This window comes from Numenius arquata, chromosome 3 (assembly GCF_964106895.1).
Source record: "Numenius arquata chromosome 3, bNumArq3.hap1.1, whole genome shotgun sequence".
NCBI lineage: Eukaryota > Metazoa > Chordata > Aves > Charadriiformes > Scolopacidae > Numenius > Numenius arquata.
In genome coordinates this window covers 65,240,547-65,257,730 of record NC_133578.1, presented here as the reverse complement: position 1 = coordinate 65,257,730, position 17,184 = coordinate 65,240,547, and the positions used below count along the sequence as shown (strand labels likewise).

The 17,184-nt window shown below is 42.3% G+C and overlaps 1 protein-coding gene across 1 annotated transcript in view; it reads left to right on the top strand.

Moving 5' to 3' along the window:
- The first annotated feature begins 485 nt into the window (after positions 1-485).
- The window catches only part of ATAD2 (ATPase family AAA domain containing 2), a 37,762-nt gene continuing 21,063 nt past the window's right edge, over positions 486-17,184 (top strand). The window contains exons 1-11 of the mRNA XM_074144878.1: positions 486-718; positions 5,850-5,992; positions 6,512-6,561; positions 7,931-8,084; positions 9,511-9,607; positions 10,539-10,611; positions 13,518-13,628; positions 14,094-14,202; positions 15,073-15,189; positions 16,111-16,219; positions 16,443-16,558. Coding sequence (XP_074000979.1) covers positions 488-718; positions 5,850-5,992; positions 6,512-6,561; positions 7,931-8,084; positions 9,511-9,607; positions 10,539-10,611; positions 13,518-13,628; positions 14,094-14,202; positions 15,073-15,189; positions 16,111-16,219; positions 16,443-16,558 — 1,310 coding nt within the window. The 5' untranslated portion in view covers positions 486-487. The remainder of the gene's footprint in view (positions 719-5,849; positions 5,993-6,511; positions 6,562-7,930; positions 8,085-9,510; positions 9,608-10,538; positions 10,612-13,517; positions 13,629-14,093; positions 14,203-15,072; positions 15,190-16,110; positions 16,220-16,442; positions 16,559-17,184) is intronic.

Genomic DNA, 17,184 nt, shown 5'->3' with positions numbered 1-17,184 from the left:
CGGGAGGCGCGTCCCCTCTCACCCGGGAACCCCTCCGGCGGGGTGCGGAGGGACGAGGAGCGGCGACCGCCGCAAAGGAGAGCGGCCCCTTTAAGCGGCGGCGCCGGCAAGCTCGGCGGCCCCGCCCCCTGCCGGCGGGAAGCGGTGGAAGGGGCGGGGGCGGCGCGCGCCGGCGGGCCAATCTCGCGCCGGTAAAACAGCCTGCTCTAACTTTTACGCGCCAAAAATATCGAACGGGCGCCGCGCGGCCTGTGTTCCTCCGCCGCGCGGGGCTGGGACTAAGCGGCCGGTGGGGAGAAGCGGCCGCGGGGAAGAGCGGGGCGGAGGGCGTCCCGCCGGCTTTCGGGAGGGTGGGCAGCGGGGCGGCGCAGGGGGGGAGGTGAGCCGCCCCGGTGCGGCCCTCGGTGCGGGCGGAAGGAAGGCAGGAAGGCGGCGAGGCGGAGGGATCCGGGGGAGGGCGGCGCGCCGCTCCCTCCCTTGCCTCGCCATGGTGGTCCTGCGGAGCAGCGCCGCCCGCCCGGTCGACCAGGCCACGCGCGACAGTCGTCGCCGCTCCCGGTCCCCCTTCGCGCTAATGGACTCCAGCTCCGAGTTCATCTCCCTGGACTCCCCCTCGCTCGGCAACGGCAGCGGCCGCCGCATCTGGACGCGCTCCGGGGCCAACTCGGCCGCCGCCAGGGCCGCGGAATCCAGGGGGAACCGGAGAACCGGCGAGGCCGTGAGTACCGGGCAGGAAAAAAAGGGGGGGGAGGGGGCGGAATGAGTATTTAGGGTAAGAGCCTACAGCTGCGGTCGGTTGCGTGGCCCCGTGTGAAGAAGCAGCCGGGGTCGCCCACCCCCAGCCCTGCCACGCGTCCCCGGTCCCCCTGCAGCTCAAGGGGGGCTCGGCACAACCTCCCTCCCGGGGGAGCAGCCCCCTGAGAGACTGTCCCGGGTCCCCTGCAGCCCCGCGGACAGAAACTTCCCCCGTCACCCTGTGGTTCGGTGTGTGATCGGTATCTCCCCTCCCCCGTCTAATTCGGTTAAATGCGTTACCTAAAAAGTCATCTTAAAAAGATCTTAGAGACCACTTTCTCTTAATTGTGGTGATGCTCCCAGAGAAGAGCGCTCGCTGTTTTGATGACAGAAACGCAGCAAAACCAGCGCTCGACACGAAACATACATGACCTGTAGCTGCGTTCCAGCTGGCCTGGAGCTCCTGTGGGATGCTCCTCGGGCAAGTGGATATAGGTCCTGCTTTGGATGCTTTAAAAACAAAGCTCTGTTGAGAAATCGGGACTAGTTTGTACTTAAGGCACTTAATGTGCGTAACCTAAACCGCTGAAAATTACTTAAGTCTTTTATAATTTAAGGAAAAAAAAAAAAAAACTTAGTGGAAAAGAGACAACTTATACGATTATAAAGGTTAAGAAGTCCATGCTGTCTGCATCTCAGTGTTGCTACTTTCATAACTGAACCGTTTCACTTTGAGAAGTTCTTGGTTTTCAGTGTAGCCTTCAAAAGCTAAAACTCTTCTCTGCCCTTTCCAAGTCAGGCTCCTCTCCACGTTCCCATGACAAGTGAAGGCAGACCAGGCCCAACTCAGAAGTGGTCTGCTCTTCAGGGGAGACCTGCCTTGGAGTGATGCTTGTGGTGGACTCTGTTTCCTTCCAGCAGAACTTTTTCAGGATTTTCAGTTGCTTAAATTAATATATTTTTTTTTTTGTTATTTTCAAGACTACTGAAGTAAGAAGGAAGAAATCCTTGGGGTGTGGGTTTGGTTTTTTTTACTTTGCAGACAGTCATGGAATCTGCTTAAAGATCACTGCTCTGCTTTTGCAGTCTACACCAGCGATGGTTGTCGGAGGCGGCAGGGAATTCAGCTGCCCGTTGCACACACGGGGGAAGGCTGTGCAGAGTTGAGCAGATAAAGCAGCTGGCACACGTTCTCAGTGTGGAGAAAAAGAATGAGGAAGCTAAATGTAAACTTTGTACTGAAACCAAATCAGAATCATCATTATGAAACTGGTTGTGAGGTTCTTCTTTCTTTTGGATTCTTTATTTAATTTTTTTTTTTCCTTTTTGCAGACCTTTCCCATGCTTCAAGGCGTGGAGTCATTCTTGCCTCACTTGTAGGGTGGCCAGGCTCTGCTGGAGTTTTAGCTGCAGAGACACTGCAGAAATGCCCTAGATGACAGAGGTGCTGCTGCTAGCTGCGTATTCAAGTCCTTATGCCTCTTTCCTAACTTGTAGATGTCCAAGGACTTGGTGGTGGCAGCTTTTGCAGTTTTTTTTCTATATTAGTAAGCAGTTTATCTCTAGTTATGCAGCTTATTTCATCCATAGAGAGTACAGAGCATACAGCAGAAAGTCTAAGGTAAACCAGCACTTGATGGGTTTATCTTCTTCCACATTTCCAGTCCCAAGGAGTCCCGTGGCAGGTCCCAAGTGTCCCTTTGGAAGCTGTGTGTCTGCAGGTGTATAACCCTGGTGTAATTTCCCAAGCTGAACAAGACTGTTGTCTTGTGACCTGTATTTGAGGGCAGTGGGCTCCAGAGTTCACTTTTTGTCTGGGCAAAGTGGAAAGAGGCACTTCTCCAGGCTGAGCCTTCATGACTCATTTGTGTAGGGATCTCAGCATCAGAGCTCACAGCTTTGTTGCAGTTAAGCACATTTATCTGTTCTGATAGTATTTCAACACAGAGTTATTTCCTCAGAGATACCAGATAGCTAAACACAATTTTCTATAAAGACTTCTTCGAAACAATTGCTAATCACTTTCTATAGCATGAGCAAATAAACAAAATATGAAATGCTTTCAAAATTTGAAATACTTTACAAAACTCTTTTCAGGCAGTTGCCTTATCTTTCCAGGTTAGCCATTTGCTTCTACTGAATTTCACTTCTTGAGTGTGTTTCTTCAGCCTGTTGATAACGAGTTAGTTACTCCTGCTCTGCTGGCAGCTTGCTGGAATTAACCTCTGGTTCTTGGTGTCTGCCATCAGGCAGAACTGGGGTGGCTTCCTACCAATGGAGGACGGTCAGGGTTAGCAATATACATTGTTACTGCTTTGCCTGTGTCCCAAATGGAGCTAAGATTAAGGTAAAAAGACAATACAAAGGGTAACAAATATCACAAGTATGATATTGTGAACATTGTGTTAAAAATACATTTAAAAAAGCAAATAACTGCATAAGTATACTTAGAAAGATTTCCCAGGTCACTATACTGTTGTTTGGGTTTTTTTTTTTTTTTTCTAATATCTGTGCTGACATTCTCTAAGTGTTTGTTCTTCCAGTCTGGGATTTGGCCCAGAGATTTGTGAAGTGTATTATTGCAGTCATCTTTTAACTGATATGGCAAATCTTTAAGATGTCTCCCAAGAAATATTTACTTCTCGGTCAATGAAGTAGAAATATCCAAAGCGGCAGTTACAACTTGTGTATCTTGGAGTTTAAGCAAGCTAAGTCTTCCACAGTTGCCCACGACTCTGGAGTCTAATTTCACAAGTGAGCACGTGTTTAGAAATAAAGCCTCTTTCTTAAAAAGCTCTGCTGTATGTTGGGAGTAGCTGAACCTGGTAGCCCTACTAACAGAACAGATGGCCTGGTCCTTCTTCCCTCCCTGGCTGAGCAGGGTGAAGACCCATTAGTGGGAAAATACACACACAGAGATGAATGTACGTAATGTGAATCCCTGTATTATTTGATCTTGGCTGCCCAGTCTGTCTGTAGCCGCCTCCGGGTCTCCCCGGGGGCTGTCAGCCGCTGTGTAAGCCCCAGAGGTGCACAGCCCCGCTCCAGTGTCTGGTATTTACACCCCGTATGTGTCCACACGTACTATGTATATCCCTCCATACCTGTCCTTAGATGCTCAAACCAGTAACCGGCCTCAGGTGGCCTGGTCTCCCAGTTCCCTCACGCACATTCACAGATGGGTCCCTCTCCCAGGCCTATGGCCTCTCCAGTAGCTGGTTCCCAGATCTCCAGCCCCAGCTACGCTGGCCTGGCCTCTGTTAGCGATGGCGCAGGCCGTGAGGAGGTGTGACCCCTTCTCCCCTCGCTGGCACTCGCACCTCTGTGCCCTGGGACACAGGTAGAAATGCCGTTAAATGAATAAATGAGAAGCTGGGACAGACAGTGGTGACTGTTGTCCCACAATGAGTCGTCTTCTCGACTGGGGTTCCCACTCAGTCTGTGAGGTGGCCCCTGGCGTCCCTCACCCTGGGGCTGGCCGGTGGCCTCCTGAGGAGCGGTTACCGGGAGCCTCGGCCCACCGAGGCTCCTCCGCTGCTTCTCCTTCATGCAGATTAGCCTTTAATCGCATAATCTGACGCTATAGGTAGCTCCCAGGCATGCCTGTAGATTTTATAGGATGGTATATAAGCCATAGGTATACCAGCTGCAGGAGTTCTGAGTACATTTGCAGATGAGACAACATCATTATTTCTTGGTCTAGTTTTTTTTTTTTTTTTTTCCTAGTTGTGTTAGTGATAAATGCTGAAAGTATTGGGGTAAATCTTTATATACTTCTGTTTGTGAGTGTGCACAAAAACCTGCCTTCTTCAAATAAACCTAGGCCTCTGTCAAATTAAAAATAAGTTGAAAGGCTTTCTGTTACGATTTCTTTCTTAAACTTTTGAGAGGAAAAATGTTAACGGTGACTCTGACAGGCCAGACTGCCTCTCATTAAGCTTTAGGTCTTGTTACATCCGTGCACAAAACAGAAAATGCCTTTAGGAGTTTCATCTGGGATGCCCCAATTCAGAAGCCAGCTGTGGGAAGCATCTCATCAGGCCTCACTCCACCAGCCTGGAGAGCTGCAGGAAAGCAGGAAGGGAGCTGCTCTTTAAAACGAGCCACAGAGGAAAGGTGGTTGAAATCCTCCTCCTGCAAAAGGTCTGTCTTACCACGAGAAGCTGTCACTGGGGTCAAAGAACAAGAAGAACATTGGGGACAGCTGGTTCAAGGTGGGCTGAGGAGAATACATCAGGCAGTTAGAGGATGGCCCATCTCTGGGGCTCAGGGCTAAGGGGGTGGCCTCAGCTCTCACTGCGTGGCCCTGCCTTGTGCGTTCATCATTGCTCTCCTGTAGTGACCTTCACGCTTCTTGACATCATCTCCATCAACTACTAATGGAAGTACCTCTTGGTAATGTTAGTGTCAAGAAGTAAGACAATCTGGTCTGTTTTCTGCCCTTTTCAGTGTGAGATTTAGTTTGGCCTACTCTTCAGGAAACTTTGGATTGTAAACTGAACAAGCCCCCTCTCCTGGTCATCACAGCTTTAGTAAGAGTGATAGTGCTCACCCTCCTTGCAGAAATGCCAATGTGAACAAGATCAACAGCCATGAAAAAACGTATCTTGAGTTCCCTTTGGTTTTCCATGGATAAATGCTGTCCTCCTGAAGGAAATCTTTTAATGTCCCTCTGAATGCAGTCATAAATGGAACAGAGATAGGAGGAAAAATCTCCTGAATAGGTTTTAATCCCAGGACGTGCAAGGTCGAGCTTGACTGTTCCTCTGAACCAATTTTGAAATAAAAGGTTTTGTGGGTTTTTTTTTCCCATGAAGTGCTAAGTTTATATGAGAGGCTTTGCTGCAATAACTCTTTCAAAGGATATTGAGCTCAAGTTGTCCACAAGAAAAGCCATGGCAGAGGGGAGCTTTGGCTTTGAAAACTTTTTTTTGTTTGTTTTTCTGAGAGCTACTTTTTGGTGCAGCAGTGGCTCAAGGTTTACCTGCTGTGAGTTGCACCACTATCAAGTCAGGAGAGTTACACACTAAACCTGCCTAAATGAATCAGAGTTTTATTCTTAGTTCAACATACATGGTTCAGATAAATATGTTCTTATTTCCTTCTTTTCCTAGGAATTTTCCTCTGGCAAAATTAAATGTTTCAATGGACACCGTTTAAGATCAATGAGAAAAAACATGCCACCCTGTTCAGACTCTAGCTTTGACAAAAGCATGGAAATATTAAGTGAAAATGTCAATCAAAGACACTTTACGAGGTATTGTATTTCTAGATGTCCAATCTCTGTTGAATTTATAGAATAAAAAGGAAAAGTGAAAGTATGCACGATGAGTCACATCGTGATAAATCTACAGCTAAAAATCTGCAGCGGAATACGATTATGTTAATGTCAGTGCCAGTAGCTTGGAACTAGAATCACTCTTATTAGTAAAAATCTTCTGCTTGTATAAAAAACATGCATCTTTTCCCAACTCCTTTGAGATCTCTCTTCCACTTTGGTTACTGAGATATTATTTGCTTCAAGACTTCAAGATTAGCAGGTTTAGGAAATGTCTGTCCTTATAAAACTGTGCATATGGTGCACAGCAAAATCCTCCTTGTGGTCCATGGGCTTTTCTTTGCATGATGTGGAGCACTGGCTTATAAACTTGAAGTTCCCCAGTCTTGAGGGGGAACTGTACGATGCAATACAGTATGAGACAATATAATACTTCCGTATAATAATTCTAATACAATAATTCTTTTCTCCTTTCTTCTGTCCTCTTTCTTAATGTAGGCAGTTGGCAAAGCCAAAATCAGACCCAAAAAAAGAAGAATATAAAGAAGGTAAGTAGTAGTAATTCCTTAGAATTCCTTTTTACCCTGGTTTCTGGGAAGGATTGCACTTGGTCACTCTTATCTGTTTGACTTGGCCCCCAAAACTTCTGAAATCATTAGCCAAAATCAGCTGAAGTCATGAGAATATGTATCTTGAAGACAGAGAATTTCCTATGAGTTTTATGAAGAGGTAGGTGCAAAGAGGAGGACGTGCTATTAATTCCCTGCTGTCTGGGGAGAATGCAGTGTGAATTCTAGCCTGCTCTCAGGCACTAGAGAATCTGTTCCTTAGGTCAGGTTTCTTTGTGACATGGATTTTCTGCAGTCTGCAGGACACAACATAACTGAAAATTGTTCTTGCAAATAGGAGGGAATACTGCAGTATTATAAATTATAATATACGTGAGTTAAAAAGTAATTCAGTCATGAGATGCACAACCTCCCTGACGTTGGGAAGGTGTCACTGAAGTTCCATGGTTTACCTTGGAACCGAGTGGCCGTGCTGAGTACACAATCAGGCTGGGTTCCGGGAGGCCGCTTGCTGGCAGCTGGGAAAATCCATCAGGTCCAGGCAGCGTCCTGCCAGCCACCGGCAGTGCTGAAACGCACTTGGTGTGTAGTAATTCAGCTTCTAATTGTGCATTGTAAATTGTTATTTACTGTGCTCAAACTTAGTTTTATAGTTAGTGATGATGAGATCAAAGCGTAGCTGTGTTTGTATTAACAGTGTGATGTATCTGCTTCTCTCTCACTGACCTCTCTTCACTGTTTTAATGACAGTGCAAGTAACGAACCCGTGGCAAAGGATGCTGTGTGGTAAATAGCGGGCAGGTCTTTTTTTTATAGCAGGCAAGCGTTTGATTTCTTTGGTATTTGGGAGTTTATCTTGAAGCATTTCTTATCTTCTAGAGCTTTTGTGTCATAATGCAGAAAATGAAAGTGATGCATGCTTAAACAGCATACTAAAAACATGCATCTTAAGAAGAGACTTCCCACATAAACACTTTTTTAAAAAAGAGACTATTAGATACAATTTTACATGAATAGAGTAAAAACATCTTAGAAAAGATTCGTTGTTTTCACTTTTCCAGAAAGAAGTAACTTGAATAAACTTGCCTCCTGCATGGAACAAAAGTTGCGTGTTTGTTTTCATTAGATTTGCTTTCCAGTCTATTAAAAAGTTGCTATACAAGTCATGCTTTTAAGCAGGTAGTTTAAACATCAGTAATTTAAGTTGAATGCTTAAATTCTAATTCAGTATTTAAACAAAAAAATCAATCCACTGCATTTTTTTTTTACATTTTACTAGAGTGATGGTGAAATAAAGGGGAAAATTTATTTTCTGTCTCAAAATATTTTCTATATTAATGCATTTTAGTCACCAGAACACTGAAGACCAGAGCTGATGCAAAAGCTGCAGAACAAGTCCATGAAGAAAATGGTCATTTGGAGGTCCGGCGAAGCTGCAGGCTTCCACAAAGTCATTACGCCACTGCAAATCAATCTGTTTTGTTTGACAAACTTATAACAAAGTAAGTAAGGTTTTTTCATCACCTCGCAAGGCTACTAAAATAAGCCTTATTAGCAAGCCTTTGGGCTACGGCATAGTATTGGCCAGGGACTTTCTCCTTCTTTTGACAAGAGAGAAAGGTGCTGTTATTCCTGGCAGCAAGGGCTAGATGTCTTCAGTGGTTAGGCTGAGACTTCTATACGTGCCCTTATGTATATGATGCGTCCTTGTGATAAGTGCTGGGCTGCAGGTGCCCTCCCCAGTAGAGTCCCACTGGGGTTGCATGGCTTGGAACTTGTGGGATGTTGTTACCAACCTCTAACATTCCTTTGCCATCGATCAGGTAGGGTCTCCTCCTCCTCCTCTGCCAGCACCGGTATGTCCTGTAGTTATTGTTGATGCGTTGATCTATGTGAGGCGTGGGCCTTTGTACTTCGCAGCCAAGTTGTTAAACCTGAGGTTTTTGGAAATAAGTGCTTGTGGCTGTTTCCAGGTCTGAGAGTGTGTGCAGGAGGATGTGCCTGGAAGGTGCCTCATGTGTAATGAATTTGGGCACAGCCAATATTTAAATTGGCCACTGGTGTCTTCATTTTGGGATTGCCAGTTGCAGAAACACCTACATATTAGAGCACCTTTTATGTATGGGATAGGTGAGTTTATGTGTTGTCTTTGAAACCAAAAGGATCATTTTAGGTTGTGACTTTTGGTAGCTTTAACTTGCCCCCTAAATGAATTTTCTTAGCATCAGAAGTGCTTTCATTTTTAATTACTTTTTCTTGCATGCTTGTGAATATTTTTATAATGCTTGGTTGAGTTATGATACTGAGGGAAGCTGGATACAGCCAGACTGAAGTAGTCCTAGTGTTTCTGCCTGTCTGTCCATGGCTTAATTCTCTTTGTGAAGCCCAAATTGACATTGTTTTCTGAAAGGTTTGTGAAGTGAAACAGCAGTGGGGTGTTTTTTCCAGCAGATATATAGTCATGGAAAACCAACACAAAACTTAAATTACAGTTAAGAGAAGAATAAGCAACCTGTTGTGTGAGGAAGGCGGTGAACTAAATATGGCCTAATGCTATCATGCAGAGCAACTTCAGTGCTATTAAAAACTGCCATAATTTCTCTCTGTTATCTTACTACAATCTTCAGAATTCTTTTTTTCCTACTGAAGCAGGTTATTTTTTTTTTTTACTGTGTTCAGTGAGAGGGGAAAATAAACCTGAAAATAGTGTATGTTTGTGAATCCACAAATGCTTGTTCTTAGATCTCTATAAAAAAGTAAACATTTGACCTAATTTCTAAGTAGCGTTTAAAAACTTGGCTAAGTGTCAATGACTTTTGCTTTGTGCATACTATTTAAAATGTCATACTGATTATGTATACTGTTTTACATGAGGTTTTTTTTGGTACTTGCCTATCTTTGCTCTTACATGTCAACTTTTTATTTTAGCACTGCAGAAGCAGTCTTGCAAAAAATGGATGACATGGAGAAGATGCGTAGACGGCGAATGATGGATGACCTTGGAGTGTTCCATGATGCAGAAGAAGTAGATACTAATTTATTTTACTATTTTTCTATAAGTAGTGTATTTCGCAAAAGGAAACTATTTAGTTGTAATTTTAATTTACCTGAAATAGCTTCTTCCAAAGAATAGTGTAGTGTAAAATAACATTTGGGTTTGCTCTCTAATTGTAATTTAACGTCTTACTGTTATGGTCATACTACAGATGCACTCTAAGGGTGGAAGAAATATCTTCTTCAGAAGATACGAAATAGCAGTGATAGGCTGAAATACATGTCTTCTACTACACTTCCTGAATTGCCTTATGATTTTTGAATGGGCACCTTTTACTAAAAACTGATTTAATTGATGTCTGCTTTATCTATGTTTGTTCTTGTGCCAGCCTTGCCTGTGAGTTTAAGTAGTGTTCTATCCCTAGAGGAACTTATGTTAAAATTATATACACCAATCATATTTCCTCTGTCTTAGTTTTGCTCTGCTAAATTAAGTTCTTCTACTGTCCTTTTGAGTGACAGGCACTTCATTTTTTAAACATCTTCATAGGCTGCTTTCATAGTTTTTTGTTTAGATCTGAATTTCTTTTTCTTTTTAATGAAACCAGAATTGTCCATAGTACTTTGTGTATCATCTCTCAAAAGCCCATGTGAATCTTTTTTTGTCTGTTAGGAATTGCTTTTTCCTGGGTTCTGCCACACTCTTGATTAACTTGTGATTAATTGATACACTCGGTTTTATATCTGGATAAATGTTTAACTATCACATGTACTAAACCCGTTTAGGGCAGAAGTTCTTGTTACTAATCCTGGGTGCCAGAATGATGTTGCTATTCTTTCCTGTACCTGAACTTACTCTTGTGTATGTGGAGTGCCTGGAAACCATTACTATATAGGCACCAAATATTCCCATGTCAGCTTTTCTGCATATGTGAGTGATCTTTCTTGTTTCTTTTCATTAGGAAAACCTCGATGTGTACTCCCGAGGAAAGAAAGAAGTCCAAAGCCCTGACGAAGAAATGGCTGATAATCAAGGTGGCATTATAGATTAGTTTTGTTTTAAATTTTCTTAACTATGCTCTACCCAAAAGCCTTGTCTTAAACAATGGAGACGAGCTGAACTACTGGGTGTTTTTCATCTATTTAAAAAAAATCTATATTGCTATTAACATTACAAGCCATAGTCACAGACTCTAGGGCTCTACTGTAGAGAGCTCAGAACATGAATTCAGAGAGAAAAAAAATCGGTGCTTTTCCAAAATGCTTATAAGATAAAAGGCAACAGATGGCCATGGACAGGTGGGAATACAAAGAAATGGACGGTAGTACTCGGAGTGATCTCGCCACAGCAGGAGCATGACAGTTTTCACGGTTGTGAGCAGCACAGCGAGAATTTGCAGGCAGTAAGGTAGGCTGCCAGATGTGTGGGGAAAGCTCCTCCCGAGTGTGAAGATCAGCAGGGCAGAAGATAGTGGTGTTCATTTTTGTGTTTAGCAGGTATCAGTGGAAGCTGCTCTCCGGGCCTGTAATAAGGAGCTGTCATCCCAGTAGTCAGTGGGAAATAACATGCGGAATAAGGTTAAATCATAATAGGCCATAATAACTTTGTGTTTGGAGTGAGGAGGAAAAGCTTCAAGGTTTTAAGGAGAATGATAGTTGTGATTAAGGCAGTCATTCTGACAATCCTTGTAGGAGCTTTCTGGGTGGAACAGAACGGGGCAAGACTGTACTTAAGGACAGAGGAGGATGTGGTGGTAGCTGAGCTGGTCAGGTGTAGGTTTTGTGGTGGACATTCTCTGCACACGTGCAACGGGGCTCAGAGAGACAGTGGCAGGAGGGGGAGCCCAAATAATACCCTGCTGGGCTACTCCTAGGCCCATCAGCCCATCAAAGCCCTATCTGCACAAGCCCAGAGGAGCACAGGGGTGCACAATGGCAGACAGGGACCCAAATCAAGTAGGAAGAGCCACCTTGTCTGGGCCATTCCCAGGGCTGTCCCAGCAGAGCCATCAGCCCCAGTGTCCAGGCATGAAATCAATCTGGATGAGTCATTGAGGGTGGCTCTCTAGATATCACCTTTCCAACTATAAGGGGGTACTACCTAGGGCTGGGACATATGGTGGGATGCTGGGGAAAAGCAGTTCACATAGGACTTCCTATGGGATCTTCAGGGCAGGAAACAAAGGCGGGACAAGGGAGGGGTTTAGGTGATTTTGGGAGGAACAAGCGTGGGAAAATAGAGGGGCAAGGGATAAAAAGGGCTGGTCACATGTAAATATTTTGCTGGTCAGTACACTTGACTGACTGCCCTGCGCCTGATCACCTGTCTGACCATCAGAACTTGAATAAGAGGTGATTTATGCCATACCCAGTGAGGGCAGTATCTTGCACATGTTACAGATTGCGTAAGATTTGACCAATGGCAATGGAGATCTATGAAAAGGTTCAAGCTAGATGTCCAGGTGCTAAGGAGCACTGGGGTGTCTTGTTCCTCATCATGAACAGTCCATGGCCTCTTGTTAGGCCTCTTGTTAGTTCAGAGCCAGCCTGTGGCTCCCGAGTGCACATCTCGGTGACCAGACCTCTACTTGTAGAGCAGTGAGACAACACTTGGTGCCACAGGAGGTGTCCAGCGAGAGGCTGACCTAAAGAAACTGAGGTAGGACAAAGCATTAACAAAAAGAAACGTGATCAAGTGTGCCAGGGGCAGGGATAGCTGGCTTATCATTAGGACATGTATTTAGGAGAATATCAGCTCAAGGCTTTAAGAAGAGCAGCTTTAATGCAAGGCATGGGCAGTCTAAAGGGAGGATCTATATGGTGTGGATTTCAGCGTGCTGGGCAGGAGAGACTCGTATACAAGTTATTAGTACGTTGAATGGGAAATTTGAGTATGGGGCGATTCATTTGTGATCAAAGTGAAAACTCTTGAAATTTTAAATTAGGAAAAAACTAAAATACACTTTTATAATAAAAGCATGCCAGGAAGGAGTGGGGCAAGTGTGTCAGCGTCGGTGTAAAGAAGATGAGTGGAGAAAGGGGAAGTACTAGAGGAGCAGAAAAGCAGATAAATTCATGCCTTTCTGAGAGGTCATGCCTTTGTGACAGGAGTGTTTGAGTACCAAGGACTGGGCATGGTAGCAATGCCAAAATAGTTTTTCATGTGCTGTCTGTATACTTTGTGTAACGTTCCTTGCATTCAGAAAGCAGTGCAACCTTTGCGGGGGGAGGGGGGGCAGAAAAAAAGGGTAGCACTTTCCAAGGAATAAAATTTACTTAATTTTAGTGATCAGGTAGGTGAACAGAGCATGTACGTTCCTCACCTGATGTCCAGCTATTAGTGTGAGAGGGTATTATTAAGAACCTGCTAGATAATTATACTCCGTTTTTTGCATTCCTGCCATCTTTCTTGAAAAATCTTCAGGTAACTGTAGAGAAGCTAGTGGCATAAACTATGCATTTTACATTACTTTCTGGTTGGGGAAGTTGTCACTTGCCCATTATTGCTCATATAATCTGTGGCAGAGCTAGGACTTGGGGTTAGATTGCCATGCTTAGTCTTACCACTATAGAGCTTTAAAAACATTTCCTTGAAACACTTCGTCAAAATAACAAGAAACAACTTTCTGAAATAGTGGTTTTCACAGGAGCTGCATCTTGGCTAAGCAAGATGATAGAACTGTTGTTAGTAAAACTGATGAGAAGTCACCCAGCAATTTCAGCAAGGACTGAACAAAAATCTATATCTACGCTCCTGTGTTTTGTAATTTCCAGAATGTGTCTTGCATAAATTGGTCTTAAGGTTTTGCAGGTTTTCAGATCTGTTGTGTCATTAACACAAAGGTAATGGTAAAACCTACAGGTATCTGTGTAGTGCATTTTGAATTTAATATAATTGCAACAATACTTTAACAGTTTAATTCTGTGTTGCTGCATTGTAGTTTCATCAGAAGAAAGTGATGAGAAAGAAGATGATGATGGTGAAGACACTCGAAAGCGTTATGACTTTCGACAGAGGAAAACCGTTGAGCGCTATCAAGCTCCACTGGAAAGTAGGTTATATGCACAGTTTCTCTTAAGAGCTAATTTCTTGCATATAAGTGAGAAGTTTTTAATGAAAATACATACACACACTCAACTTCTATTTAAATTTCTTACCTTCATTCTGCAAGTAAATTTTATTAAATGCATGTATCCTGTGCACGTTTTATTTCTTTGCCATTTGGCTTACTTATTGTGGTTTTTCAGTAAAAAAAAATAAATTCTATGTATCCTTGAAAGAACAGTAGTTAAACAGACTTGATAATCTTACTCTTGTGGTTTTCAGTTCTTCTTTAAAAGCAGGTGTATGTGTTTTCACTTCTACTGTGAACTGATTTTAAACCCCACCCTCCCCAATCACTTGAAACTTCCCCTGAAATTAGAGATGGGTGAAACACATCACACTGCTTATTTCACTACCCTGCTTTCTCTTAATCTTGTTTGTAACATTATTCTATATTTTTTGCTTTTGACAGAACCAAGACAACGTAAGATAGATTTTTCGGGCCAGTCTTCACCTGTTAGACAGAGATACTCATTTAGAAGTGCTCAGTCACAAGGCTCTTGCTGCAAAAGAACTAACAGGTTGGTGTATGGTTAGTCATAGTCCTTGTTTATCAGTAGTGCTGTCACTCACGTTACTGAATAACTCTTTGAGGGGATTTGGATTGGTGGTAATTACAGAATCATAGTGTGATTATTGCAGTGGTAGTCTGAGAGTATAAAGAAAACATATATTGGGGAGGGAGACTATACTTTTTATTAGCCATTAGATTTTTTTTTTTTATATGCAGTGGTCACTGATAAGGTGATTATGGAGGTTGTGGCTGAGATTGCGTAACTGAAATGCTTTTGTTCTGGAATTGAAGCCAGAATCTCCCTGTGGAAGTCTTAGACTATTTAACTGCATGAAACTATCCTTAAACAAGAAAAATGCCAAATGAAATTATAAATTATAATTGCAATAATTGCAATAGTAATGTCAAAGGGGTTTTGGGTCCTGTAAGCAGTTAAGAGCTTGGAGAATGCTGTCTCTTGCTAGATATAAGCACGTTGTTTAGCATCCTTGAAAGCAGAGCTTTGGAAGGAAGGGTTTTTGAAACCCAATTTTTAAACAAGTTAAAAAGGTTTATATTTCACAGAGTAGATACATAATGCTCAGTGAAACTTGTTTTGTGTAGGGGTGTGTGTGAGAGAGAGAGTGGACAAAATGAGTACTGTGTTTATGAAATTTCTTTGCAAAATAGTTAAACATTTTACCCTCCTAAGAAAAATAAAATTTTGCTGTCACAAGGTAACTCATGTCATGTACCTTGAAATCAGATTCATAAGGAGTACAATGATCTGTAAACTTAGTAGATCTCAAAAGAAATTCTGATATAGAATTCACTTAAATTTTGATGTTACTTAGCGTGTACTTTAATTTTTTTTACTTGTTTATTTAAATGTTTGCAGACGGAGACATGCAGTCCACAACAGTGATTCCACATCCTCTTCCTCATCATCCTCATCTGATGATGAAGAGCATTTTGAGAGGCGTAGAAAGCACAGCCGTAACAGAGATTTGACAAGGTGAATGAAACTGGAGTATAGGGGAGAGAGAAAGCTACTGGGGAGGAGTTTGCATCTGCCTAACCATGAAGTGTTGTCCTCTTCATCTTGTACAGTTTCTAAATGGTGGCAATATTTAACCATATCTCTTGATGTACTGATGACTGTAACTAGAGTCTCTAAAATTGGATTTTTAGGATATACTTTTAATAAGCAATTTGATTTCTAGGCAGAAATGGGAGGAGAAACACTTTCATGTAATTTTTTTAATGTAAATTCAATACTGCTCCTATACTTTACAGTATTTGATTCAGAAAGAAAACCACTATAACAGAAAATGTTATCAATTGAGGAAATGACAGAGGTTTAGTTACTTAACAAATACTCTAGAAAAACTATTTTAATAACAATCTAACAAATAAGTGTTCAGCCCATGTGTGTCTTCAGGTACGCACATCCCAAAGTCCTTGGGAAGGACCAGCAGTGGTGGGCAGCCTTTATAATGTTAATCCACACTGAAATAAGTGTCCCTTTGGGCTGTAACTTTTTGAATGCAGAAGCAAAAAATCTTTGAAAGATGTCAGTGTGTTTTGAGGGGTTCTTCCATCACACAAATCAAGGTCGATTCACAGTCTCCACATACGGAATAACTTGTTCGAAGCTTGCATTCATGTATGTGCTGTGTTGACTGGCATAGATTTTCATAAACCTTCAGAGTTGTTAAAATAATTAGCTCAGTTTAATGTCTGGAGTGACCATTTTCCTTTATTTACTTATGGGTGTTAAATGTAACCTAATTTGAACAAATATTTAACTATTTAGGAAGTTTGTGCTCATTTATAAGGTCTTCTGCATTCACTTGCCATCATTATAAAAGCAAAAATGTTCTAGCTGCATTTTAAGTTCGAAAGCACCTTTATCTTTCTCCTTAATTCAAATTAGATGTCTTCCACTAAACTTTCGGAAAGATGAGTTAAAGGGAATTCACAAGGATCGAATGAAAATTGGAGCGAGTCTGGCTGATGTTGATCCAATGCAAATAGATTGTTCGGTAAGTATTTCTAGTTCATTGTGCCCATGAGACGTTTCCAGTGTTTATGAAAGCTCTCAAAAACGTGCTGTCTACAGCTACCTTGGTTTACAGTTTTCTCTCAAGCAGGTTGAAAATTGCCCAGCACATTTCTTTTGTGCTGACAGACAACTTCTGATGGAACCTTATTGAGATTGCAGCTTTCTTTAACATATAAAATGTGTTCTCTCGAATTTATCTTTAGGTCCGGTTTGATGGTGTGGGTGGTCTTTCTGACCACATTTCAGCTTTAAAAGAGATGGTCGTTTTTCCATTGCTTTATCCAGAAGTCTTTGAGAGATTCAAAATTCAACCTCCAAGGTAACAGACATTGTTTAAAGCTATAAATTCTAATTCACCCATTTTCAGGAGAACCTTCAACTGAGGTATCAATATGTTTCCATGCTTCAAAATTTTCAGCAGTGTTGATGGAGTTTTTTAGCAGTAGTAAGAAGTAATTTCTTAAAAATGGATAGAACCCAGAACATACGTAGGTTCAAAGACTTACTCTGTGGTGAGAATATACTTTAAAAGTGTCTTGCCTTTAAAAGGTGGGGTTGGTGTGTTTTTGGTTTGAGTTCTATGTACAAGTCAACTTGATTAGTTTATAAGCAGAAAGGAATCATCGACTTATAGTCAACTGTAACTTGTTGCTTGGAAGCCCAGTTGTCTCTCCCCCAGACTCTCTCTTTTTTCAAGTGCTCAAGTATCAATTTCACAATTGATAGGACTTGCAACTAGAACTTCGCAGTGTTTGTTTGATAGGAATCTGTTCACTTCTTACACAGCTAAATTAGTTCTGCGTTATAAAATGAAATTATTAGAGATTTAATTGTTAACTTTATATATACTTGGTCAGCAAAACTCAATCATGATCTGTTGAAATACGACGTTAAATTCTTTGCTTTCAGTAACTTTAAAGTATTACTGTCCTGGTTTCAGTTGGG